A 27,138-nucleotide genomic window follows, 5' to 3' on the forward strand; every position below is an offset into this window, starting at 1 on the left:
GTACTGCAGTAGTACATGCCAGTTAGGCGTGAGGCCCTGGTGTGATAAGTTTTGTACAAACACACAGGTAGATACAGTCCCTGTCCCAAGGAGCTCACAATCCAAAGTTCTGATCATACAAAAAACTACTCAAACAGTCCCATTGATTTCAGTACATGAGTTTGCAGAATGAGGGCCTTGAGAAGGTAATGAGGCATTTAAAAAAGGTCTGCCATAGAGAGACAACCAGGCTAGAGTAAGAGGGACCCATGGTGTTTAGAGGCTTGCATGTGTAAAAGGAGGAGGGAAAGCGCTTTACAAAGAGGACATAATCACTCCAAGGCCCCAGAGATGTGCTGCTCCACCTGACCAGAGAGAAGACATGGGATAAAGTAGGCTGTCTCTACAGTACTGAATGGAGGAGGAGCATAAAGTCCCTTTTTAAAACCCTTTCCTCCCATCCGCTAAAGCAGCTGAGCTGTGGGATACAGCCCATTCCCTTTCTTGTGTCTCCAGGCAGATAACTGGGGGGAGACTTGCTAATGATGGAGCACTGTAATCCTCCTTATGGAAATGGCTGGCCTTGAGAACCTCCCATCTGCAGAGATGGAAACGGTAGAGAAGAGTCAGCCTATGTCAGTTCTTTCCTAGTGTGCACTGATTTCAAATCCCTGGTGCTAGGCAAACAAGCCAGATATATCAGTTAGTAGTTTCGTCCTTTAGCAGTTTTTTATCCCTTCTCCCTAACTTGTGGTGGTAGTGGGGCACAAAATACTGTCCTTACAATGTAGCAAATTCCCCAAAATGTGTTTGAAATGATAGAAGTCTGTCTTGAGTTCTTGAGCTCACTCCCTTTATTAAGGACCGATAATGTATCCCACTTCTGTATCTACATATCTTGATGAAAGTTCTGTTTAAAATTGTCTCCATATGTTCTGTTGTAGGGTATGACTGAGGAGGAAGAAGACAAACTGTTAGCACTAAAAGACTTTATGTTAAAATCCAATAAAGCCAAGGCCAATATAGTGGACCAGAGCCACCTGCATGACAGCACTCAAAAAGGGGTTATTGACTTGGCAGCTCTGGGAATAACTGGAAGACAAGTTGATCTTGTTAAAACAAAGCAGGAGCCTGATGACAAACGTGGTTGGTATATCTCACGTTTTCTCTCTCTTTGTTTTATTTTCAGGAGGGTCGTACAGTTGATTCTTGAACATATTCAGTAAACATTCTGAGTATTTCAGCTTTAACAGTTTTTGGCAATAACACTGGATCGTAGTGATAGAAGTAATAAAGAAAGCACAACTTCACTAAACAAGAGTGTCACTTGAAATATCAGAAACTGGGGAACTGGCAGGCTCCACTGAATTAGTAATAGGCTGTGGAGTCTTTCACTTCTAACGAACTGGACTTAACTCTGTAGAACTCTGTTTGGGGCAGCAATGAGCAAAGATCGTGTGAAGTGAGATGGACTATAAGTAGTGTTTGTATTAAAAATAAATGGTGAGGTTTTCAGTGTCTCAGATGACCTTGTTTTCACCACTTTTCTTCCCCCTGCTCCCCCTTAGTGGGACGACCAGTTTTTTTCACCAATCTTGGCCACTTGTCTGAGGTATTTTAAAGGGTGGAACTCTGGGGCAAGGAGTTGTTTCTAGGAGTGTTTTTTGGTATGTCTCATCAATCACTCTCTGCATCAACACTGTTCATCTCCCTCATCCAAACACCTACCCCAATACCTTGCTGCCTTCAATTGCTTCCATTTCTTTCCCATTCTTCTGACTCTATCATGCCCCCATCTGTGGGCAACTCCTCCCTGATGCTGCAGGCTTTCCGCCACTCCTCTTACTTGTGTCTGTTTTTCACCTGGAACTCTGCTTGCTACAAATCCCCCAAGCTCACTGCTCCAACTTGCTCTGCAGCAAACACTTCAGCTCCCCTCTCTCTCACACATGCCTGCATTTTTATTGCACCTTGGGAATCTCAAGATGTCTGACTTTCACATTTAAAAGCACAATGCCTGTCAACTCCCTGTGGTATATTATAAAATATGTATAATATACTCATAAATTTGGGTGGAGGGGAGCATAAGCACAAATTTTGGATACTGGGAAGTCAGTCGTAGAGAGGGTTTACAAGTTAATATGCAGAGTGAATGCTTTTAATAAATTCTCTCCCTTAAACTGATTAATATTAGGCATCTTGCCTTTAGTCTTTATGCATTGGTTTAATTTGCCCCATGTTTCTACTTTTTTTAGTTTTAAGTGACCCAAAAAGGAATTTTCAAAGTAAATTTCTTAATTACAATAGGCATTCTTGAGCCATCAGAAGGTGGTTGCTACCTTGCTGGAAAAGTGATAGTATTTGATGCCAGCAGTAATCTGCCTAGTGTCATATGATAAACTAGTCCAGTGGCTCTCAACCTTTCCAGACTACTGAACCCCTTTCAGGAGTCTGATCTGTCTTGCATACTCCCTCACTTAAAAATTACAGTACTTGCTTACAAAATCAGACATGAGATTACAAAAGTATCACAGCACACTATTATTGAAAAATTGCTTATTTTCTCATTTTTACCATATAATTATAAATAATGTATTTACATTTCAGTTTAGAGTATATAGAGCAGTATAAACAAGTCATTGTATGAAATTTTAGTTTGTACTGACTTCGCTGGTGCTTTTTACGTAGCTTCTTGTAAAACTAGATGATGTACTCCCTGGAAGACTCCTGTGTACCCCCAGGCGTACACGTACCTCAGGTTAAGAATCACTGAACTAGTCTCTCTCCTCTGCCAATACTGGATTAACTTTCATAGGAAGAACATCATTATTTATGGCTTGATCCTACATCCCTTCTACGTTAAAAAAAATTCCCTGTGATTTGTATGAGTTATCTGAATGGGGCAGCTTTAGGATTAAGAATATGTAAATAGAATATTATGTTTATTTAATAAAGCTCTTCTAATGCTAAGTTGGAATTTTCCAATTAGTAGGCGTGTAAAACTGTTTTTCTTCTAACATCCCTATCAGCTGATTTAAATAACCCGGTAATGCATTTTTTCTTTGATAAATGTAATACATGCAGATTTATTATGGCATTTATTGGGTTACACTTAGTGCTAATGTCATGACCAATTTGAATGATTGTTGTAATGAATTAAATCTTATGTTAATCCTTTCTCTTTTGATCTGTTCCTTATAGCTAGAAAAAATGTAAAACAAGAAGCAAATGTAAATGAAGAATGGAAAAGTATGTTTGGGTCTTTGGAACCTTCTAACATCTCCCAGCCAATACCTAAAGGGCAAAGTACTGATCAAGAAGCAGCTCAGACTGGAAAACCTCTTCGTTCCGAGTCCGCTGCTGGCATCTGTGCCAATTTGTCATCCTCTCCACAGGTATTTCTGAAGACCTCACTTTTTTGCATTTTTTTAATCTAATCTGAATATTTAAATAGCAGCAAACACTAATATCTACTCACTGAAACCAGGGTAAAAAGGGATTTTTTTTTTAGCCATTTTATGTAGTGTTTCTTTGTTCTTTTGGCTCTTTTGTTCAACAGAATATTGGGGCTTAAAGTTCAAAAAAATGGGAAAAATAAGGGTTAGTTCTATGAACAGCATGATCCTACAAGTGAATATATATCTTTCTCTAAGGGATGTGCTGGGGGAAGACTAACCAATGCATTAAGTAAATTATGCTGGCAATAAAGCTCTTGGAAGCTCTTTGAGAATTCAAGAATTTAGGCCCTGTAATCTCCCTTTGGGTGAACCCGTTTTTGTCTGTGACTTCAGTGGAACGCAGCAGTTACCATACCAGATTGTAGCAGTGGTCTGTCTACAGTACAGAATACTGTATCCAGTAGTGGTCAGTACCAGATGCAGAGGAAGGTGCAAGAAATCCTGCTGTAAACATGGATGGAATAACTTGTTCATAGGGAAAATTTTTCCCATCCCTCATTAGATTGATTTGTATTCTGGAGCTTGTGTTTGTAGAATTTCCAAAATTGGTATGGGTGTTAGGGGCGGCCTGGATGGATCACCTTGCAGGATTAGGGCCTTACTAACTAGCTGTGACATTAATTCTGGAACTCTGATGGGAGTTTGTCAACATTTTTGGTTTTATGTAAACAAATAATTGTTAGCTAATTTGTCACTTTGTTGGCAATACTAACTACAGGTATATTTGCAGTAACTGCTCCTACAACAGTTGCTTGAAGAAATATTAGTAAATATTTTCTTCACGAAAATGTGTACAGTGAATAGACAATTGTGTACTGTGTTTTGAATAGTAATTTGTATTTAAAGTTGTTATGCAATCAGGACATTGACTCCACTCTCTATGGTGGCTTTGGAACCCTTTCATTTAATGTGGTTGCAGTTTGGCTTGTGGTGAATTGTGTGTCTGCGTTCAGGTTGCTCACTTGTACAAGTATTGAATTCTTAATTTTGAATGTGTGTCTTTACTCATCACTAACAAATTAAAGGCTAAATGATTCTTCCATGCTCTCGTCAGTGTGACATGCTAATCACATGACTGATTTAGCTGTGAACATTTTTTTAAATTGTTTATGGCATACAGGCAACTGATGGAACAGTTGTCCAAACCAGGAAACCAACCATACAGGTTTTAAGCAGTACAGCTTCACCTTCCACGTACCAATTACGCATCACTACTTGCAAAACTGAACTTCAGCAGTTAGTCCAACAGAAGCGAGAACAGTGCAATGCAGAAAGAATGGCCAAACAGATGATGGAAAATGCTGAATGGGAGAGCAAACCACCTCCTACAGGTAAAGATCAGGACCAAGGTGTCATTAGACCACAGATAAAATCTCTTGGATCAAATTACATTCATAATAAGGGAAAATTTTGAAATGCTAGGTACACAGGAAATTACCGGGTTAGGAAATGTTGCAGTTTTAAGAAGCTGATCTGGACTGGTTCCTTCTAATATTTCCACTGTCAAAACAGAACCTTTTCCCTAAAGGTCACCTAAAAAGCCTTATTTTTAAAAATTTTAAAAAGGGAAACCATTTTTATATTCCATGTTACAGAACCTGTAGACATGCAAATTATAAATGGTAATTTAAAATCAGTTTCTTCATCTACCTGCCAAGACTTAGTCTTCAGTTGTTCTCTTGTAATCACAGATGACCTTGCTAATACTTCAGGCAGTACAGAGAATGCAGTTGTCCATCAGTGTAGTTGATTTGTCAGTAACTTTTGCTGGGAAAGAGATTGAACTCTGATCAGTAAGCTTTTCAGTTCACCTTTAACATGGAGACAGGGTTAGCCTCACTCAAAATGCTAAGCTATCTGTACCGAGGATGCAGTTAATTTTATTGCGGCATGTGATTTTTATTTTTAAAGGACATCCTATTGCATAAGGAGATTGCCTGACTGATACTGATGCAGCAGATAAAACAGTGATTTTAATTTCTAAATCTACAGTTCAACACCGTCTTGGAATTACTAAAATTTTAGTTTTGTCTCAGGTTAGACCCTGTGCTGTGGTGAGGTTCACAGGACAAAACATGATTTTTTTTCAAAGCATGGTTACAGTGGTAATCTCTCTGCTGGAGAAACCGTGGCCAGTTGACTGAATTTATAAAATAAGTGGCCTTCCTGACTCTGTTAGTCTCCCTAATGACTCTACTATTTTAGCATCATTTGGATATGTCCATTGCCATATTAGCGATAACATTTTATTTATTTGTGTGGTGTTAGTGACCAAAGGCCTCAATCCAGACCAGGGCTCCATTGTTCTAGGCAGTATATAAATGTATAGAAAGGTACAGTTGCCCAGGGTGTTGATTAGGTAATTTTAACAATTTCACTCTACTTTTGGAAAGCTTTTATGTGTTAAACCTTCAGAAACCTAAACAATAGAGCTAAAATTTTACAACAATTTAAATATTATACTCAAGTTTGGATAGGGGTATTTTGATTTTTTTCCTCTTGTGCCTTGTAAGTAAAAGATTTAACTGTCCACTGTTCTTATATTGCTATATAAAATGGTAACTGCAATGGTATTTTACCAAGATATGAGCCGCCAAATTATATTTAAATCTTGGTGATCTTGACTGATATATATTGATTTCTCCTTTGAGAGAAATATTGTCTGCGCAGCCATACATTTTTCATTTGAAGAGAACTGTGCGACCTGGGAAATGCATAATGCATCCCAGGACACAGCTGAGCTGTTCCTCTCAGCCCTGGTCTACACTAGGACTTTAGGTCAAATTTAGCAGCGTTAAATCGATGTAAACCTGCACCCGTCCACACGATGAAGCCCTTTATTTCGACTTAAAGGGCTCTTAAAATCAATTTCCTTACTCCACCCCTGACAAGTGGATTAGCGCTTAAATCGGCCTTGCTGGGTCAAACTTGGGGTACTGTGGACACAATTCGACGGTATTGGCCTCCGGGAGCTATCCCAGAGTGCTCCATTGTGACTGCTCTGGACAGCACTCTCAACTTAGATGCACGATTGTTTGCCGTTGCTCTGACACAGGGAGGGGCGACTGACGACACGGCTTACAGGGTTGGCTTACAGGGAGTTAAAATCAACAAAGGGGGTGGCTTTACATCAAGGAGTATTTCAGGCAGGACTTCACAGAGGGTTCCAATAAGAAATGGTGCACCTAAGTTATTGTTCTTATTGGAACAAGCAGGTTGGTCTGGCCTCTGATTGATACATGGCTAGATTTACCTTGCTGCACCTTCTCTGTGAGTGACTGCAGTGTGACCTAGAGGAATGAGTCCCCTAGACGGGGGGCGGGGGTGAGGGGGTTACAAATGAGTACAAAACAAATCTGGTCTATTTCTTGTTTTGATCCACTCCATCTATCTTTTACATCTTTGGCTGGCAGCAGTCGGTGCAGAAGGACTGCATGCCATCCACATCTCATTGCTGCTCGGCAGAAATGGTACAATAGGACTGCTAGCCATCCTCATCTCTTGCCTGCCCGGCAGAAGATGATGCAATAGGACTGCTAGCAATCCGTATCACCTGCCTGCTCACCATAAGATGGTTCAATAGGACTGACTGCAGGACTAAAGAGAATGACCTGATCAAGTCACTCCAAATGTTGTCCCTGCGCCCATGTCTGCCCAGGCGCTCCTGATCGACCTCACACAGGCGACCAGGAGCACCTCGGACATGATGATGACGGCTACCAGTCGTACTGTACCGTCTGCTGCCAGAAGGCAATGGGTTGCTGCTGCTGTGTAGCAATGCAGTACCGCATCTGCCAGCACCCAGGAGACATACGGTGACACTGAGCTGAGCGGGCTCCATGCTTGCCGTGGTATGGCGTCTGCACGGGTAACCCAGGAAAAAAGGCGCGAAACGATTGTCTGCCCTTGCTTTCACGGAGGGAGGGAGGGAGGGAACGTGGGCCTGACGATATGTACTCAGAACCACCCGCGACAATGTTTTAGCCCCATCAGGCATTGGGATCTCAACCCAGAATTCCAATGGGCAGCAGAGACTGCGGGAACTGTGGGATAGCCCATTGGAATTCTGGGTTAGCTACCCACAGTGCAACGCTCCGGAAGTCGACTCTAGCCTCGGTACTGTGGAAGCACTCCGCCGAGTTAATGCACTTAATGCACTTAGAGCATTTTCTGTGGGGACACACACGCTCGAATATATAAAACCGATTTCTAAAAAACCGACTTCTATAAATTCGACCTAATTTTGTAGTGTAGACATACCCTCAGAGTGATCAAGCGCACCAAACAACGTTGTTTGTTTCAAGGAAAGATTCACAACAAAAGTATGTAAGAGGTTGATCCAGATACTTTTGGTTAGCTGTTTTGGAGAAGAAACTAATATTTACATGATAAATTGCATTCATTCAGGAAAAGAGTGCTTGAATTGAAGCTCTGATATCGCCCCCCTCCCCCCTGTTTTTTGAAGGATTTTACTGGGTTTCAGATGGCTTTAGAAGAGTTGTCATGCGTTTTATCAAATACCTAAATAGTGCAGAAAACCTAGTGTTAATACAACATGAAGGCTGCAAGATCAAACGCTCTTAAGTCAGATAGTCCCAGAAGTTCAGGTTGCTCAGGCTAAATTAATAGGATGTGCAACATGGCCCAATCTCTTTTATGGCATTCTGAGGACAGTTGCCAACTGCAGTATTGTAATTTGCATACTCTATAGTTATTGAGGAATAATATCGTTATGCAAATCAACTCCTCGCTGCCAACAGGAGAGCAGAGGATTTGTGTAACAGTTGTGGGTCAATAACTTTACAATATTCCTAAGCTTTGACTGCCTCTGTGTAACGTTATTAAATGCATAGGTCACATCTCTGAAAGAAAATACTCCCCTTCCAGTCCTCCAAACTCTGGTAGATTTGCTTTATTTTAGAATCTGGGTTACTTTAATATACCCTTCCCCTGTAATTTGGCATATTGCTAAAACCTATTAGTAATAACTCTGAATCTGTGTTTTGTTTTTAAAAAGTCCCAGTTTAGTTTTTAGATCTACAGTACTTCTCAGTTTTATGGAACCTGCTCTCGCTTCCTGATTGCCAGCCACATTTGGGAAGGGCTAATAATGGTAGGTAGGCAAGAGGAGATAGCAATAACTACTCATACAGAGATGCTGTTGCTGATTATAAGGATTCCAGTTAAATCCCTCCTGCTAGGTTCTAGCAATGATAAGGGGCGGGCTGTGTGTGATTCTATCAACCCTCCATCCTGCTGAGTCCAGGCAGCAGGAATCCAGCCCACACATGACTGGAAGCAAGAGGGCAGGGTCCTGCTGTTTCTAAGATCAGAGGCAGGAAGGATGCATTAACCTCTGATAGAAACAGGGTTGGGTTAGTCCCTTTAATGTGCTTTAAGCTACTGGTGCTAACAGTGAGTTATTCCTTCTTCAAGCTTCCTGCTGGCAGCAGCCCCACTATCAATTTTAGAGTTGCCTGTAAGCAGCTGCCTTTTGTCTCTTTGCTTCCTTGCAAAGCATCCCCTCCCCAGCGGGCTTGGGAGTATTTCACTTTGCTTTATTGGAGCAGGCTCTCAGCAGAACAGCTTAAGAGCATTGTTGTCAGAAGTTGCTGCCATTTCCTCTATTCCACTGTGCCAAGTAATGACAATGTGAGAATAGCACTCCACATTGCTGCTGTTCTAAATGCCAGTGGAGTAACATCAGTTTAGATCTTCAAGGTCTGAAAGCCCATAATCATTCATCGGTTTTAAACATAGCTCTCATGAATTAAATGGGGAGGGAGGCAGTGGTTTGAGAGAAGAGGTTGTTGACCCACAAAATATTTTAAATCCCATCTATGTGCTTCTATTGTATGGAATCCCACACTAGGATCCTTTGGGTCCAGCATCACAGACCAGTCCCAATGACTATATATTTGAATGTGTGTAAAATAAATAAATAAAATAATACTGCTCTTGCTTTTGGGTCTCCTAAAAACATTCTCTTTGGCACCAATAAACGGTGCCTAAATCTGGTGTGTTGATGTGCAGTCTGCCTACTATCTTTTTAGTGTTGAATGTGCCTGCAAGCTATCACAATTTATCACTTGGATGGGGATGGGAATTTTCATATTTCCTTTGTGGTCGGTTTTGGGGGTTGATTTCCTCTTGCTGTTCCCATAGGGTGGCGTCCTAAAGGGCTGTTAGTTGCTCACCTTCATGAACACAAGTCTGCAGTGAACCGTATTCGAGTCTCGGATGAACATTCCATTTTTGCCACATGCTCTAATGATGGCACGGTGAAAATCTGGAACAGCCAAAAAATGGAAGGAAAAACCACTACGACCAGGTAACTTAAAATTTCTTGGAATATGTAGGGTTTTTTGTTTGTTTGTTTGTTTGTTTGTTGTTGTTTTTTTAAACCAAAAATATTTAAATACACTCTCGGAGTTAAGCTTGAACCACTCCTACAGTATACTGAAGATCTGAAATGTTCAAATGGAACATGTAAGTGTGCAACTATAACATTTTATGCTTCATTTTCTAGGAATCTTTGTTCTCTTCTATCTAATTGAAACTACAAGGGGAATATTACATAGGCAAAGTAATTGCAAATCCTTTTGATGTACAGGTGAAATATATACTGGTACTGATACCTTAAGATCACCTACGTTTGCAGCTAAATGAGCTTCATAGTTAACTGCCTCATTCCCTGAAATGCACTTCAGGAAGTTTGTACTGTTGGTTGAAGAGAAAATGCATGGTACATAATTTATTGAAATGCATACCTTACAGAGAAGAGAAGTCCTGTTAATACATTAAAAAGAAATGAAGTCAGTAAAGACTCACAGGGCCATTATGATAATGAAATTAGAGTATGTATGTTCATAGACAGATTAAGATATTGTAAAAAAGCTACATGTATGTATGTAAGATTGTAGGGGTTTTATTATTCTGTATCCGTAGCACAGAATGGTCATGAAATTGAAGAGTATCATAATACATATCACAAAGGGGGAGAATTAAGGTTACGTGGGCAACTTAGACTTTGACATTTCGTGACTTTGGAGCACTTAACTGTGCAACCTTAATATTGTCTTAATGCAAAGTTGTTGTTTTAAGGTGGTGGGAGAGATTAAATTGTTTTTTGAGCCTGCTAAGACACTGGGCCACTACTTGAAACTGTTTCCTGTCTCTTCCCCTCCCCCTTTTTAGATCAATTTTGACATATTCTCGGATTGGAGGAAGTGTCAAGACACTCACTTTTTGCCAAGGCTCACACTACCTGGCTGTAGCTTCAGATAATGGTGGGATCCAGCTTCTTGGGATTGAAGCATCAAAGCTTCCGAAATCTCCTAAAATTCATCCAATACAAAGCAGGTACATGTCAACAGTGTCTATTTCATACTGGACAATTCATGTACTATAAGGTACTAGCATGCACTTAACAGTAATTCCCTCCCTCTTGGGTAAAGAATGCTTGAAAAGCTGCACAGTTCTATGGGTCTAGCATAGGAGAAAATTGGGAGATATGGGTTATATACCCAGCACTGTCACTGACATGCTTTTGATCTTGAATTATTCACCAAACTTTCTATTCCTATTTCCTATTCCTCTGTGCAAAATGGGAATGACATCTACTTTTCTCATAAAGTTGTTTGAGGTCTTCATGGAAGGCATTAAATAAATGGAAAATATTGCTATTTATAAAGCTTTTAAAGTTTTTTACATCATGTTTACAAATATATGCCATGTGATTTTGCTGCAGACATACAGGTGATTCTTCCAGGTTTTTTTAAGGGATGAATAGATAGGTGTGTAAACTGTGGGAGGTGATTTTGGTCTTTGGTCATCTCTGCCATATGAAAGATTTTATTGTCTTAAATATTTAGTATTGCTTTGTATTATTTATGATTCTGTTACTTCTGATACTTAGATGAGGTGTGACTGTAAGTTCCACATTAGGTTGTATCTCCTAAATTCTAGCAATCCAGGTTAAAAATTCACTGTTTGAATGCAGTTTTTAGTCTGATCCGTAAACTCAAGGTTGTGTCTCAAATGTCAACCTCTGAATTGGGATTAATGTAATAAATAACCCAAATGTGGTCAATGTTCCATTTTTTATAAACTAGAGATTAATTTTCATCCTTGTGTATATTGCATCTCTGTATGAAATAGTTGCTTATTTGCATACGCTTTAGATGACTATCGGGTATGCTGTCAGCACTGTAATAACACTCTACAAGAAACAAAGAAATGTACAGTTCCTGCCCTCACAATCTGGACAAATATCAGACATGTTGGGAGACCAAGAAGTCAGTGCTGTAGTTGTGGATTTTAAAGATGAGCTGACCACATTTTACTGGGCTGATTAAGATATGTAGGCCTTGCAGGAGAAGTGAATTTGTTGGAGAAATAGGGAAGATGTTCATTGCAGAAAGGTCAGGCGACAGTGTGGATGAGAATGGCAGTAAAGCATCTTCAGTCTGGGGGAGTGTTAAAGAAACATATAAAGGGATAATATCTGTCTTGTTTCTGATTTGCTTTATTTATCCAGGTTGCTAGACCAGAAGGATGATGGATGTGTGGTAGATATGCATCACTTCAATTCGGGAGCACAGTCAGTGCTGGCTTATGCCACTGTGAATGGTTCCCTAGTTGGATGGGACCTGCGATCCACTAGTAATGCTTGGACATTAAAACATGATTTGAGGCTAGGTCTCATAACCTCATTTGCTGTGGACATACACCAGTGCTGGCTATGTATTGGTAAGCTTAATTATTATTCATTCTCATTTTATTGGTTAGACTTAGTGAAGTTCCTCTAAAATAACTATGTAATTAAAGCTGTCCCTTATAGAGTGCATGTTTTATAATGACTCCAGATACTCTTGCCTCCAAAAGGGGAAAGAGAACTTTTAAAGAGCAGATTTTTTTGCAGTCGGTATTCTATTGTATACCTAATCAAGAGTGCAGTCCCTTTACCTTTGGAACAGAAAGAAAGGATATAGATAAACAACTGGTGCAACAGTCCCTTTGACAACAAATAAATCTCTCACCAGGTACAAGCAATGGTACCATGGCATGCTGGGACATGAGGTTCCAGTTACCCATCTCCAGCCATTGCCATCCTTCCAGGGCTCGTATCAGACGCCTGCTGATGCATCCACTGTCTCAGTCATGGGTAATTGCAGGTAAAACAGATATCTTTCTTACCACTTTATTGTTGAGGATCGTGATTAAGGCTTGTTCTTCGCTTTCTGGTGCACTGAATACTTGATTCTGCAGACTTGCTTCTGCTCAGCAGGTGAGGGTCACAGTTGGATTCTGCCTCTGTGCCTTATAATGACTTTTTTTTTTTAAAAAAAAAAGGGGGTACAGTGTTATCCCCAGATGAAAACTATAATCTCTAGAGTTTGTGTTCCTGGATATTCCAATTCTCAAGAGGTTACGAGCCCAGCCCACTGCTTGCCACATATTGCTGCTTAGGGGGAATTTGCTTAAAAGACAGGAGGTGAAATCCTGACCCCAGTAAAGTTAGTGGGAGTTTTGTTGTTGGCTTCGTTGGGGTCAGGAGTTCTCCCAGATTAGGGAAGATTTTCAGCAGTATGAAGGATAGTTCAGTGTCCAAATCCCATTGAACTCAACTCATTTGTGCCTTTGAAAATCTCCCAAGATTCTTACCACAAACACTTGCAGTTGTTTTTTTCTTATATACACAGAATTGTAGTACTCTGCCATAATACTGCAAATATTTTATTAAGTAATGGTGCAGCAGCCCATTCCTGTAATGAGATATTTTTCTTATGCTTAAAATATTGTGCAGTAACAGAGCATACAAAGTTGCAGTATAGTAAGAATAAAATTTAAAGTTTCTTTCACCCAGTGCAAATTAAAAGATTTTTAAATTTGGGGTTCAGAGTTTAAGTAAACTTACTCCTTAAATGTCACCTGTTTTATTTTAATGGGTGATGACATCCAGATTCTAAATATCTCTTTGAAAAGCCTTTCACTTGTATGAAACCTGCACAAACAGTGCAAGTCCTCCCCTGCTGGTGAGGTACATAAATAGCTAAGTTTGTCCTGTTGGACTCTGATCCAGCAAAGGATTCACTTATGTGCTTGCCTTTAAGTATGGGAGTAGATCCCTTGAATTTAAACAGAAGTATTTACATGTTTATAGTAAAGTACATCATGAGTGCTTTGCTGGATCAGGACCATAATAGTCTACAAGAATTTCTATAGACTTAGAAATTCTTCTAACAGGTGGAAGGGAAGGATGTGCTCTGAGTTTCCTAGCCAGAGTGCTGAACTGCCTCTTATACCTATACAGGCAAACCACCATTTACCATTCACAAGCTGGGGGCAGAAGTTCCCAGGAAGTAAGTGATACAATTATATGTTTTCAAGAGGATATTGGAAAACAGTGGAGTCGCATCTTATGCGGGGGTTAGGTTCTAAAGTCAGCACGTAAAGCGAAAATCGCGTATAGTCAAAATTTCCCTTGAAAATCCCTTAAATTGCCCATAAAGTACAGTATACTGTACAACCCTGTACAGTAATATGTATGTGTACAGTATATAATAAAGAGTACATATGCAAAATATAAATTTACAGTACTGTATTTTTAATTACGGGGGTAATTACAGGGGGTCGTCAGGGCTTGGTGTTGATCCAGGAGACGAAGGTGACTGTGAGCTTGGGTGATGGAGAGCGAGTCGTAGACGAAGTGGTTGGCTCTGGTTCAGCTCGAGAAGTTGATTGTGTAGGCTCATCTGCTGCTGGTTGTTTTTCCTTGAAAAACATGGTGATCGGCAACTGTCACTGTTGTCTCTTGAGCTGCTCAAACATTTCTTGATACGGTCTCAACTCGTCCGTAATACTATGTGTGATTTTTGAGGCTTTGTTCCATAGAGGGATCGTATTCAGAAATTAAATCATTCAAGTGTTTCGTTGTTTGGAACACTTCAGCAAATTTATGAAGATTCCAACTTGCTGGCTCTTCCTGGTCGTCGTCGTCGTCTTTTGCAGACGATTGTATCAGTGCCTCTAACTCTTCGTTAGTCAATGTTTCTCTATGGCTCTCAATTAATTCTTCGGTTTCTTCCTCAAGGATGTCGACGAAGCCATCACCACCCACTTGCCTGGCCACCTGAACAATGCGTTTTACTTCTTTGTCAATGGTCAGGAAACCCTTAAAATCATTCACACATTCTTTCCATAGGTTTCACCTACATGCATTGACTGTTTCAGGCTTGATTGCATCCATTGCCTGTTTAATATAAGTGATGCAATCAGCAATGTTGAAGGACTTCCAACACTCCATCATATTAAGATTGGGATCAGCATCCATAGCACTACGTATCCGTGAGAATGTAAGCCTTGTGTATGTGGCCTTGAAACAGCGAATCATGCCTTGGTCGAGAGGTTGGAGGATGGAGGTGGTATTGTGGGAGAGAAAGATGACTTCAGCGTCATTGTGTGCGAACCGGAGTGCCTCAGGGTGGCCAGGAGCATTGTCTACAATCAACAACACTTTAAAGTCAAGTCCTTTCTCTTCGAGGTACCACTTGACCTCCGGAATGAAACACTTGTGGAACCAGTCCAGAAATAATGCTGCCATCACCCAAGCCTTTTTATTTGATTGCCAGAACACAGGCAGGAGATTTTTGTTCTTGCTTTTTAGGGCTTGGGGATTTGCAGAGCAAACCCGGCTTTATTAAATGCTCAGCCGCATTGCCACAAAACAACACAGTCACATGGTCTTTAGCTGCTTTAAAGCCAGGGGCTTGTCTTTCTGATTTCGAATTGTAAGTGCGGTTGGTCATTTTTTTTTCCAGAAGAGCCCAGTCTTATCAGCATTAAAAACTTGTTCCGGAAGATAGCCCTTTTCTTCTATGATTTTCTTTAATTGTTTGGGGTAGGCTCTTGCTGCCTCTTCATTGGCAGATGCAGCTTCACCAGTAGTCTGCATGTTTTTGAGGTTGAAGCGGTTCCTAAAACTGTTAAGCAAACCTTGGCTGGCTTTGAATTCCTTCTCATCAGAAGGCTGTCCCTCTTCGGCGGGAGGTTTGAACAGCGCATAGAGGCTAAGAGCCTTTTCTTGCAACGTGTTGCCATCTATAGGCACACGTTTATGGTTCGTGTCTTCCAGCCATAAGTTTAATGCCTTTTCAGTCTTCACTAAAGTTTTATCGCGCACCTGGCTCGTCACCTTTGCAGTTATTGGAGCACTTGATGCCACAGCTTGACGAATTTCTCTCTCTCGAATCTTGATGGCACAGATGCTAGATTCGTTGTGGCCATATTTATGCACCACGTTGGAGACCGACATACCGTCTCTCAATAAGTCCAACACAGCCACTTTTTCCTCCAGCGTTGGAACAGATCGCTGTTTCTTCAGTTGAGCACCAGATGAAGTAGTTGGCTTGCATTTTGGGGCCATCTTGTACGAAAAATACGTGTCTTTAAACGCTAGAATCACACTCAGCACGGCGAGATGCTCACACTATGAGAGGCACGCAGGAACTGAGACCGACTGAGGGAACAGCAGAGTCACGTCTCCCATCTCGTGCTCACTCATGCTCATTGAGTGGAATGGTGGGCGGAATCGCCCGCACTATTTACAGGTACCTTGTTTGTTTGGTTGGTTTTTGTTCTTTTTTTTGTCGAATAGTTGAATTTGCATAAGTTAAATGCGCATATGATGCGACTCACCTGTAACAGAGAGTTTTTAAAACAAAACTATCAAAACTACCTTAAAGTGAGGTTTAGGGTCCTTTTTAACCGTAGTGCAGCTGCCACTGTAGAGATGAAAGCAACAAAATATGTTCAGAACTTACTAATAGAGTGAGGCTGACATGTTCCCCAAGGAGAACAAGCCAAATGTGTTGTACACTTAGCCTCTGTCAATAGAAAGCCAAGCCATCTGGTTTAGTTGTAACTGTGTTGGCAATGTCTTTCCTGTAGCTGTTCAAGGCAATAATGAAGTCTCCATGTGGGATATGGAAACCGGCGACAGGCGCTTCACTTTGTGGGCCAGCAGTGCACCTCCTCTTTCAGAATTACAGGTCTGACTTCCTTTTTCCTTTCCCATTACTGTGCTTTATAGTTTTCTTTAGAATTTCCTCAGCCTCCAAACAGCACTTCAGTATTTTTGCCTGTGTGTTTGATTCCTGCCTTTTGTTTCTGTAGTTTCTCAGCATGTGCTCATCTTGGGCAACTTAATCATGTTTTGCTGTCCAAATGAAATCGACTTTCCAAAGAAGTCTAAGATCCTGCAGAAATGAAAGATACAATATAAGGCAACTGTGGGCTCCAGAGAATTAATTGATGTCAATTGTCTGGATTTTTTAGTTAAGGGTTTAGATATTTCTTCCTTATTAAACTTCTTAGATTCAATAGCTGGGGTTGGACCCCTTTGTGTAGTGTGTTTGCAAAGTGACCTTGGCACCAGGGAATTGGACCAGGTAGTTTGGGGTAGGGTATGTTGCCTATTCCCCTTGCAGCTTCATCTACTGTAGAGGAGTTAATGATATTTAACTCACTGACTGGTATGTTTGGTCACCCTATTTTTCTCACAAAACAAACTAAGCAACCATCTGTGCTGTGATGTTAACTGTAAAGATCTTTCCCAAAATGGCAAATTCATAGTATTGTGTTTGGGTCTGTTCATAACATAATGACTTTTAAATGTTATTCCTGTGATCACAGTACCTCTGTTCTGTTGCACTTTCCCTTTAGAGAGTAAACGCACCACTGTGTTTAGCAGTTAGCATTAAATAGAGAAAATATACCTTCATACGGAGCAATACGCACATGCTTTTTTCACTGTTGTTCATAAGTCAGAGGCACCTCCATATCTAGCAGTGAGTGCAAAACCAAATAAAATAAAATAAAAACCTTCAAGCAAAAAAATATCACTAACCCCCCCTTTTTAATAAATGTTAAACATTCAGATTGCAGTATATGCTGTACTTGGTTAAATGACCTCTCTCTCTCCTGAATAAAAGCCCTAGGTTCCCTTCACTGTTGGGATCTTAAATAGTTCGCAGGGTGGTTGTAGCCATGTTGATCCCAGGATAATTCAAGCGACAACGTGGTCCAATAAAAGATATTACCTCATCCACCTTGTGTCTCCTGTGTAATGATAGCTTTTCATAACTGAGATTTTTGTGATTCAGTTAACTGGCAACCTGTTATGCTGGTTCCTATAACCTTGGAACTGCCAGGACATCAAGACTTTGTGTATCAATGTGCTTTTCAACTTACTCATTTTACCCAATTCTGTAAGAGATAATTACCCTAATTTTACTCAGCTGAGAACATCTCTATGGAAATGTCAGAGAATTTTTTGTCATCTCTCATTTGAAGTGTAGGAAGAGTTAGTTTCTCTTGCGTTGCTTTGTGAACAGGAACAAAAAAAAGAAATGATGTTTACCTCTATATATTTAAGATCTGACCATTTACCAAGACACCAAAACACCACACTTCATGTTTGTCATGAAACAAAAGGCAACTTTTTACAAATAAGTTGCCTGTCTGTAATTGAGTCACTATTGTACAAGATGCCTAAGCAGCAGTTCTGCAGAAAAGGACCTAGGGGTTACAGAGGACGAGAAGCTGGATATGAGTCAACAGTGTGCCCTTGTTGCCAAGAAGGCTAACAGCATTTTGGGCTGTATAAGTAGGGGCATTGCCAGCAGATCGAGGGACGTAATCGTTTCCCTCTATTCGACATTGGTGAGGTCTCATCTGGAGTACTGTGTCCAGTTTGGGGCCCCACACTACAAGAAGGATGTGGAAAAATTGGAAAGCGTCCAGCGGAGGGCAACAAAAATGATTAGGGGGCTGGAACACATGACTTATGAGGAGAGGCTGAGGGAACTGGGGTTGTTTAATCTGCAGAGGAGAAGAATGAGGGGGGATTTGATAGCTGCTTTCAACTACCTGAAAGTGGGTTCCAAAAAGGATGGATCTAGACTGTTCTCAGTGATAGCAGATGACAGAACAAGAAGTAATGGTCTCAAGTTGCAGTGGGGGAAGTTTAGGTTGGATATTAGGAAAAACTTTTTCACTAGGAGGGTGGTGAAACACTGGAATGCGTTACTTAGGGAGGTGGTGGAATCTCCTTCCTTAGAAGTTTTTAAGGTCAGGCTTGACAAAGCCCTGGCTGGGATGATTTAGTTGGGGATTGGTCCTGCTTTGAGCACGGGGTTGGACTAGATGGCCTCCTGAGGTCCCTGCCAACCCTGATATTCTATGATTTGATGCCGGTCTTGTTTTGTGAAGCATGGCAACATAAATTAGTAATTTAGTACAAAAATGTTTTTGGAGATAGTAACATGTTTGCATTTTCCCCCATTAGCCTTCGCCTCACAGTGTTCATGGAATATACTGTAGTCCTGCAGATGGAAATCCCATTTTACTGACTGCAGGTTCAGACATGAAAATAAGGTAAAAATAGTCTGAGGAATCTCTTTAGATTTTTTTAAAACCCATCACATCTTTAATGAACCAATCTGCAAATAGTAAACCTATTACTACTAACCCACCCCCTCACAGTACAAGCTTAGAAGTTTGTGAAATTGAATGTTCGCTTTTTCCACAGTCAAGAGAGCTGTGCTCTCTGTTCTATTCCTCATTGCTGCTGCCTGTTATATCAGGCCAGGGTTTTTAACTTCCCGCATCTCACTTTTCCCGTCTGCAAAACTGAAATAATACCCACCTTTTGTAAAGTGCTTGATATGCTATGCTGGAAGCAGCAGTTAGTGATGCCTTGTGAGTAAATGTGATGTTAACTTTGATTTTCCATATTTATAACCTATAACTCTTCCCTTCAATAAAAAGAAAAGGAGGACTTGTGGCACCTTAGAGACTAAAGGTGCCACAAGTCCTCCTTCTCTTTTTACGGATACAGACTAACACGGCTGCTACTCTGAAATCTTCCATTCAATGTTTCTGTAAAGTCTGGGCTAACTGAATTTTACCTTAAGGGCAAGAAGGCTCTTACACAATCGTAGTGAGGTTTAAGCAGCATTAAGCATTTATCATGTATGTATGTTTGTTTTTTGGGTTGTGTGTGTTTTGGTTTTTTTTGTTTTTTCCTCTCTTAGGTTTTGGGAAATGGCTTATCCTGAGAGATCGTACATTGTTGCAGGAAGTGCTACTTGCCCATCTGTATCCTACTACAGGAAGATAATTGAAGGCACAGAGGTGGTTCAGGTATCCTGTTTGGTTTTTGTTTTTATTGCCTGTCCAGGCCAGAGTTCAAGTTACACCAGTATGATGGTAGGGATGCTCTCGTTGCTAGCACCTGTGCCTTACCTCTTCTCTGGATCGAGGATTTCAGTCAGTGAGTTACATTTTAGAGGCAGAACTTGCTTTTGACAAACAATACCACCAGATAGTATTCAGTGGGGGAAGCCTGATATCTTGGGATGACTTTTGTGATCCTGAAACTCAGTGATTTAACAATTTAATATTTTGGCTTGCCCGTCACTGAGGCATTTCCACTGCCGGCTGTTACCCAGTTAGTGTGGAATTTGTCCTGCAGTTAGAAGTTGAGTACTGTATTAGTTATTTATGCAATGCTGTAAGTACACTTTAATTATGCCATAAGGAACAAATAAATGGAGCACAACTTAAACCATATCAGAAAAGTACAAGAATGTTTTCATTTCAGAATTCTGCTGCGATTGTGTCCCTCAAAGTGACCTTTGGTACTTGCAGCTTTACTAATTTAAATATGGCATTGTAATGTTTTGTATTGATTATTTAATTGAATAAATGCTATTTTAGAATCTTCTTCTAAGGAGGCATTTTTACATATTTCCTTAATATGTAAAATCAGTTGCCAAGGTTTTTTTTTTTTTTTAAATAGAATTTCATCCCTGTATGCCAATTTTGAGAGAATTTTCCCTTATGGAAAAGTCCTATACAATTAGGACAAAACTGGTTGAATTCTCTAGAGATTACTATAAAAATCTGTAGATTTTGAATATATCCTTTCTATAAAGTTAAACATAAATGATATCCCTGCTACATCTAGAATGTTTAAATGAACAGATCTGAACTAGGATTTTTCCATGAGGACAACTAAGCATACATTTTCTCTTTGTAGCTTTTCCTTTACTGAAGGTGTAATGAGTTTGGCACACCAGTGTTTCCCTAATCACTAGTACAGAATTATGACTTCAGTGCAGAATCAAGAAGCTAGATGGTGAATGAAGAGGGCTCTTACCCCGACCCTCTTCAGTAATAGGAGGAGAACTTCTGGCAAAAGACAACTTATGTTGATTTTTTTAATAGTCTTTCTACTTTGCCAGAGTAATGAAACATCATCTTTTAAATGTATGTAATTTTGCATACTTGTTTTATTTTAATACTTCTACTCTCAAACAGGAAATTCAAAACAAGCAGAAGATGGGCCCCACAGATGAGACCCCTCGTCGCGGACCAGAGTCTCTACCAGTTGGACACCATGATATCATCACAGATATTGCTACTTTCCAGACTACTCAAGGGTTTATAGTAACTGCATCAAGAGATGGAATTGTTAAAGTATGGAAGTAAAAGTTGCACTAGTATATAGTATGTAAATATTTGTAACAAAGAATAGTACTATACTGATTTTGAAGAATACGAAGGTGACCATACATCAATCACTATGGTTATTAAAGCTTGTTTAAAGGCCCTTTGAGTTATCATATTACAGCTGCTTGGTTTCTGTAGCACTTTCTGAAAGTAACAAGCAGAAGCTGTTTATGAAGAAATTGTATTTAGCCTTGTGGTAACCATACTATTCTTCAGGAACCTATGAGAAAATAGTTTATGAAATCTCATGTTGCAGATTATAAACATAATGAAAGCTGCTGACTCCTACATAAACAGTATTTATGAAGTCTGACTTTTTTTACGTTGGATCTGGAAGAAGAGTGAAAGAATTTGTTGCACTAATGTCCATGTATACTCTGATAAATATACAGTTAGAGAATAAACTCCATTTGAGCTTACTTGTACAGTAGTTTGTCTGCAATATCTAGTGTCTCTTTACGTCTATGGTGTGTTGAACCTTGAAACCTGCCAGGCTTCTGCTTGCAGGCAAATGTCATTTATTTGAGCATGTTATATAAAAGAGGACTGAAAGCCCAATGGTATTGTGCAGGGAAAAAAATATTTAAGCACTTCTTGCTACCTTCCCCCCCGCTGTAAATGAATGCATAAGCCACAGAATGAGTGATGCATAATGTTTTCTTATTCCATTATACACTTTTTCTTGTACAAAACAGATACGATTGTTATATCCAGGCAGCACGAAGTTTTTAGGTACATCATGAGCAAGCAATTTAGTCTCTTGTATGTAAGTAATGACTTGTAAAGGAACAAGAATTTCCCATCATGATCACTGCATCGTGTCTTATTCTTAACACAGAAGGCTTGATGGGAATAGCACTGAGTATTATTTTTAGCTATTATGATCACATGAAACAAAGACACCATCTGAAGTTTCAGGTAGATAGTTTAATTGGTACCATGACATGTTGCATAACATGCATTAAAGCTCAGTATAATGCCACCATAGTGACAGAAGGTACATTTTACAAACTGTCCCCATACAGTTTTTAAATGTCTTTCACCAATTAGAGGTAACAGATATATTTTTTGAAAAAAAAAAAACCCGAGCATGGCAACTTTAAAACTAGAAGGGTGAAACCACTAACCAGATCTGAACTCTGTAAACAATGCAATATGTGCATGTGACTCCTAGAAATAATGCATAGTATTTTGTACTGTAGCCCCAAATTGTGTTTCATACTCTTATGAGAAGTCTTGTTGACTTCAGCAGTGCTAGTTGGAGGGACATGAGGATCTGAATTTTGGCTCACCACTAACAGATTTGTGTTGCCAGACAACAGTGACAGTTTCAGCAAATCTCTCTTCAATTCCTAATGTCAAAGTACTGTTTTTTGCACACTCACTCACTCAGCAGTACCTCTTTTTCCTAAAAAAGGTAATTCTCAGGTGTAGTCTTAAGTCAGAAGAATGTAAAATATTTTTTATGCTAATCTCTGGACCAAAAACTGGTCTAAATTGCAAAGAATTTGGGATCTGTAGCTTTGAACAATGACTATCAGGCATGCTTATTACTGTGAAGAGTCACCTATGCCTGGTCATAAGAGTTTGAGAAATGGGACTTTTATTCCTTGGAGTGCACGGCTATTCAAAGCCTGATCCCACTAAAGCCAGTAGCGTATATCCCCAGGGATTTGAGTAGTTTTGTTTAAATTTTAAAATTTTCCTTTTTGGAATAAGATACACAGAAAAAAATACATTTAACCAATATCTCTTCTCTTCCACAATTGGCACAACATAATTCTAGGTTCAAGAGTTTACTCCAAGAGTAACTAGCAATGCTTGAGTAATATGGGAAGGATAGTTTGATGGGCTCACTACCTGCTTAAAGTACTTAACGTCCCAGTTAAAATGCAATGAGCTACTGTATATGTATGCTGTCTATTTTTAGATGTCTGTGTACTAACACTGAAATGAAGCTTTGTAAATGTACAACAAACCTGGATGTTGCAATGTTTTTGGTGACTATTTGACATCACATCAGTCTGAAACTTGGTATATTGTGGCATATGAAACTAAATTTCATTTAGCAACTTAACACCTGTAAAAGGACCATCAGCAGCCACTCTGCTTGGTTTCCATCAAAACTTATGATGGAATAGAGACATTCCATGGAATTGACATTTTCTGATGGAAAAAACTTACATGGGGAAGTATTTTTTTTTACAAGCCCTATGCTTATGACCTTGGTTTTTTTTGTTTTGTTTTAAGGCAGACTAGATGCTCCATGTTAAAGAGCACTGTTCTTTTAGAGTGCCCCTTGGTCTAAAGGAAGTAATTCAGTCACCAATTGCACAGTTACTCTACCTGGAAAAGCACAGCAGTGACTAATAAGCCTTCTTCCTATCTTTACAAAATGCAACTTACACCTGTAAAAGGAGTATGGAAAATAAAGTTTCACTGAGAAGAATTTGCACTGCATTGAAAGAGGAGAGTGTTACACACGTTCATGCCTCAATTCTTGCCAGCCAACTCCAACAAAGCACAACTGACCTGGAGACTAGACAGTTCCTCAAGGGCCTGACCCTGTTAATTTTCAAGTGCCCTCACCTTCCACTCAAGTGATTGGGAGTTGAGCACATTCAGTCCTATACAGGAGCAGACCCTACGTGCATATGGATAGATATATTCAAGTTTAACATACACTCTTGTCCATTTTTCAAGGAATAAAATGATTCTGTATCTGACAGATCATGTCCACATTTCTTCCATGATTTCCACCAATAAACCATTGTAGGAGGCAGAGATGGGAATTTTTACAGGTCAGAACCATGCAGCAGTTAGTTTCTTCAGCCCAGTGCCATATTTAACCATTTCATTGTTTAAAACGCTTTGGTTCCAGCCATCTATAAAACAAAAACCCAAAGTGCCCTTTCTTTAGGATGAGACTGTCCATACAGAGGACTGAAAAAAGACTTGTTTTCAATACCATTGCTTTTCTTTTCCCCCCCTAAGCATTGTATTAAGGTAGAGTATCTTTTCAAACCAGGGACTGATGGCCAACTCTTGGCCTCTTGCCACAGCCTGAGCACGTGCTGTGGTGCCTCTCCAGAAGGCCAGGATGGGAACAAATCTTGAGCCAGCTGATGGAGCCAGTCTTGCCTCAGCCAGGAGGAGCGGCAAGATGGCCCGATGCAGTGGCTCTGTTAGTGCCCTCACTTCTCCCTCAGACTGAGCCCAATCCCCCCAAATGACATATGCTGCTTCTGCAGTTGCCAGAAGTGTGGAATTATGGGTAGGCTTTCCACCTCTGAGAACAAAACCAATAGACTAGATCCATCATGGGGATAGGGGAGATGTCTGAGGATGTGAATAAGCACTACACAGCAAAAGAGCATCTAAAACTAATAAGAGCAGAGAAAGCTGATGCACGTGTGCTGCATAGTAGAGACGCAGTTGCAAATGTGCATCCATTCAATCCCCATCACAACTGTACCTGACACTGCATTCCAGGGAAATCTCTACAGCTATTTTCAAAAGCTATGCAAGGGCCATAAAGGAAACAAAAATATTTCAGAAACACATCACTCAGAGCGGTGGATGTGTAGTACCTCTGAAAATTAGGTCACTTATTTAGGTGCTTAAATTCAGGCAGCCAACTTAGAAAATGTGAGCCTTAACCTCTGTGGGCTTCTGTTTCCCCATCCATTAATAGGAGATCACAGTCTTTGCTCCTGTAGAGCATTTTAGACCCGCAGATGAAACGTGCTGTGTAAGTGCTAAGCACTGTAGTTAAGGGAGCTTGAAAGCAGTAGTGAATGCTAGCCATTTGCTTTTCAATTTGCTAGATATTTTACAAGAATATTTTTATTTCCACTTCTTCTAACTGCCATAATATTTATCCATGAGCCTTTATATGCAGCTCTCTTCACAGCATTCTGAGAACAGAATGTGCTGATGACCGATAAACTCTGTAGTGGCTGCAGATCCAACCAAAATCCTCGTTGGGTTTATAATACAGGAGCCTAGGAATTCTTGCTTTGTATTATTTGAACACGATCGTGATTAATATTAATCAAAACAGTTCAGATGGACCAGGTCTTAAGATTTTAAGGAGGGTGCTTGTTTCAGTGAGAATATCGGGGCTTGGGGTAATTGGAGGCCATGGGTGAGCCACATAAGAGGCTCATGTTGGGAAAGAGCCACAGGAGGGCGACTAAGAGGATCATGTGTAGCTGAAGTTAGCTTAGAATGGGCCTGAAGCCATGAAACAGCTCTGTGCTTTGAGGCTACCTGACGGAGAAAGCGAGTGGCAACAGGAAATTCTGCCTGCTTGTGTAGGGGTCCTCTTCCTGTCATGCTGGTGCAGACTCAGTGAGTCTACAGAGGGCAGAAAAGAGGTTAGTTTGATGGCAGGAAGAGGAGGAGGCGACAGAGAAGAGCTGGTATATTTGGCTCCTTTCCCTCAGCTGAATTGTCTAAGGAGGTGCGAAGTCATCCATAGGGTTCCGTGAGGTTTATGCAGACATCCTCCTTCCTTTCCTTACCTCAGACATAACTCACGTTATCTTTCCTTCCGTTTGTTTTGGCAGCATTCTCCATTATGTCTGTAGTTACCATGGACTGATGTGTACTGCTGGCAAAACTGTTGGTGTTTAGAGAACCATCGCTTTTGTCATCCTGGAACATTAGTGTTGCATGCCCAGAAACAGCATATTCAGCATCAGCTATGGCATCACCTCCTGACCAACTGTCATCTATGATAGCTCTGGGAATAAAAGAACAGGAAACATTTTGCCCTGGCAGGAGGACTCAAAAATAGCTGGTATTTGCTAACTTCCTCTATTTCAATGTCTGCCCTTTCCCTTATGTTCCAGTCTTAACTCAACCTCCCAGGAACAGAGGTATTCAGATTTCAATAAGGGCTCGTCTTCACGATTTGTAGCAAGCTGGGGTATGAATCTACCCTGTCCTGCAGTAGGTATCTGTGTAGACCCTGCTGTTATGCACAAGTGCACTTAGGGAGTAGCTGAAAGCACACTAAGGAACTGTTAGTGTGCTGCAGCAGGCTAGTGAAAGTCAGATTTACACCACAGCCTGCTGCAAACTAAATGTTCAGGTGGACAAGCCCTAAGAGCTGAAACCATATGTGGTAGTGCTTTGCACAAATGAGCTCTGCAGGACAAACAGCAATCAGGCAGGAGGAGAATTTTGTATCTCGTTTTAATGATAAGTTTTAAAATCTTTGTTACAATTCTGTAGTTTTCAATTTTTTTTAAATGACTGATAATTTTGATGGCAGAACATGAAATTACTGCCCAGCACAACTACTCACATGCATAAAGTGAAGCACATCTGTGAGCGTTTGCAGGTTCAGGACCTTTGGTAGGAATCCCTACCCAGGAGAACTAGGTGCTCTCATCAATTTGCCCATATATAACAAGTCATCATAAAATAAGTGTCTGGACTCACACATGTTCTTGGCCCCTTCGTGCATATTCTGGTTTCTGAGAGGCAGCTCTGGTACAACTTCTCCTGAGCTGTACTGGTGGATATTTGTTGATTGCACCTGTCAAGAAAACAAGACATAGTAACAAAATGTACCAACTCAATGCAATTTGAAACAGTTTTCACTCAATTTTTCCTCTTCTGCCCCCACGTATCTTCATTCACCCAGCATGGTTGTACTAAATACTGAAAGCAGTAAGACAAATTACTGTCAGAGCTTGCAAGGGCTTATTCTCAGCTTGATGGTATTTCTGTTTGATGTAACACAATAACTTTTGGATGTCACAGCCAAGCGATTCCAAAATCTCAGGGAATGGTCGAGACGTAAGAACGGCCATAGTGGATCAGACAAAAGGTCCATCTAGCCCAATATCCTGTCTTCTGACAGTGGCCAATGCCAGGTGCCCCAGAGGGAATGAACAGAGCAGACAATCACCAAGTGATCCATTCCCTGCCAACCACTCCCAGCCTCTGGCAAGCAGAGCCTCGGGACACCATCCCTATCCATCCTGGCTAATAGCCATTGATGGACCTATCCTCCATGGATTTATCTAGGCATCAGTGGGAAGAATTCTATTGATTTTGGTGAAAATCAGAAGGGGGGAGGGGAATGACACATAGCCCCTGGCATCTGATT

General features: G+C 40.4%; 2 protein-coding genes across 3 annotated transcripts in view; one reads left to right on the forward strand and one right to left on the reverse strand.

The window, feature by feature from the left end:
* The window catches only part of PIK3R4 (phosphoinositide-3-kinase regulatory subunit 4), a 39,055-nt gene extending 17,616 nt beyond the window's left edge, over nt 1-21,439 (forward strand). For both annotated transcript variants that reach the window (XM_078851737.1, XM_073333250.2), the window contains exons 10-20: nt 924-1,125; nt 3,181-3,374; nt 4,558-4,768; nt 9,603-9,768; nt 10,635-10,799; nt 11,977-12,188; nt 12,482-12,613; nt 16,389-16,489; nt 18,787-18,875; nt 19,535-19,643; nt 20,823-21,439. In XM_078851737.1, the coding sequence (XP_078707863.1) occupies nt 924-1,125; nt 3,181-3,374; nt 4,558-4,768; nt 9,603-9,768; nt 10,635-10,799; nt 11,977-12,188; nt 12,482-12,613; nt 16,389-16,489; nt 18,787-18,875; nt 19,535-19,643; nt 20,823-20,993 (1,752 nt within the window). In that variant the 3' untranslated portion in view covers nt 20,994-21,439. The remainder of the gene's footprint in view (nt 1-923; nt 1,126-3,180; nt 3,375-4,557; nt 4,769-9,602; nt 9,769-10,634; nt 10,800-11,976; nt 12,189-12,481; nt 12,614-16,388; nt 16,490-18,786; nt 18,876-19,534; nt 19,644-20,822) is intronic.
* Nucleotides 21,440-21,921: 482 nt separating this feature from the next.
* COL6A6 (collagen type VI alpha 6 chain) overlaps nt 21,922-27,138 on the reverse strand; it is a 110,004-nt gene continuing 104,787 nt past the window's right edge. The window contains exons 36-38 of the mRNA XM_073333281.2: nt 26,466-26,562; nt 25,541-25,761; nt 21,922-23,899 (exon numbers count right to left, since the gene is read on the reverse strand). Coding sequence (XP_073189382.2) covers nt 25,542-25,761; nt 26,466-26,562 — 317 coding nt within the window. The 3' untranslated portion in view covers nt 21,922-23,899; nt 25,541. The remainder of the gene's footprint in view (nt 23,900-25,540; nt 25,762-26,465; nt 26,563-27,138) is intronic.

This window comes from Lepidochelys kempii, chromosome 2 (assembly GCF_965140285.1).
Source record: "Lepidochelys kempii isolate rLepKem1 chromosome 2, rLepKem1.hap1, whole genome shotgun sequence".
Lineage (NCBI taxonomy): Eukaryota > Metazoa > Chordata > Testudines > Cheloniidae > Lepidochelys > Lepidochelys kempii.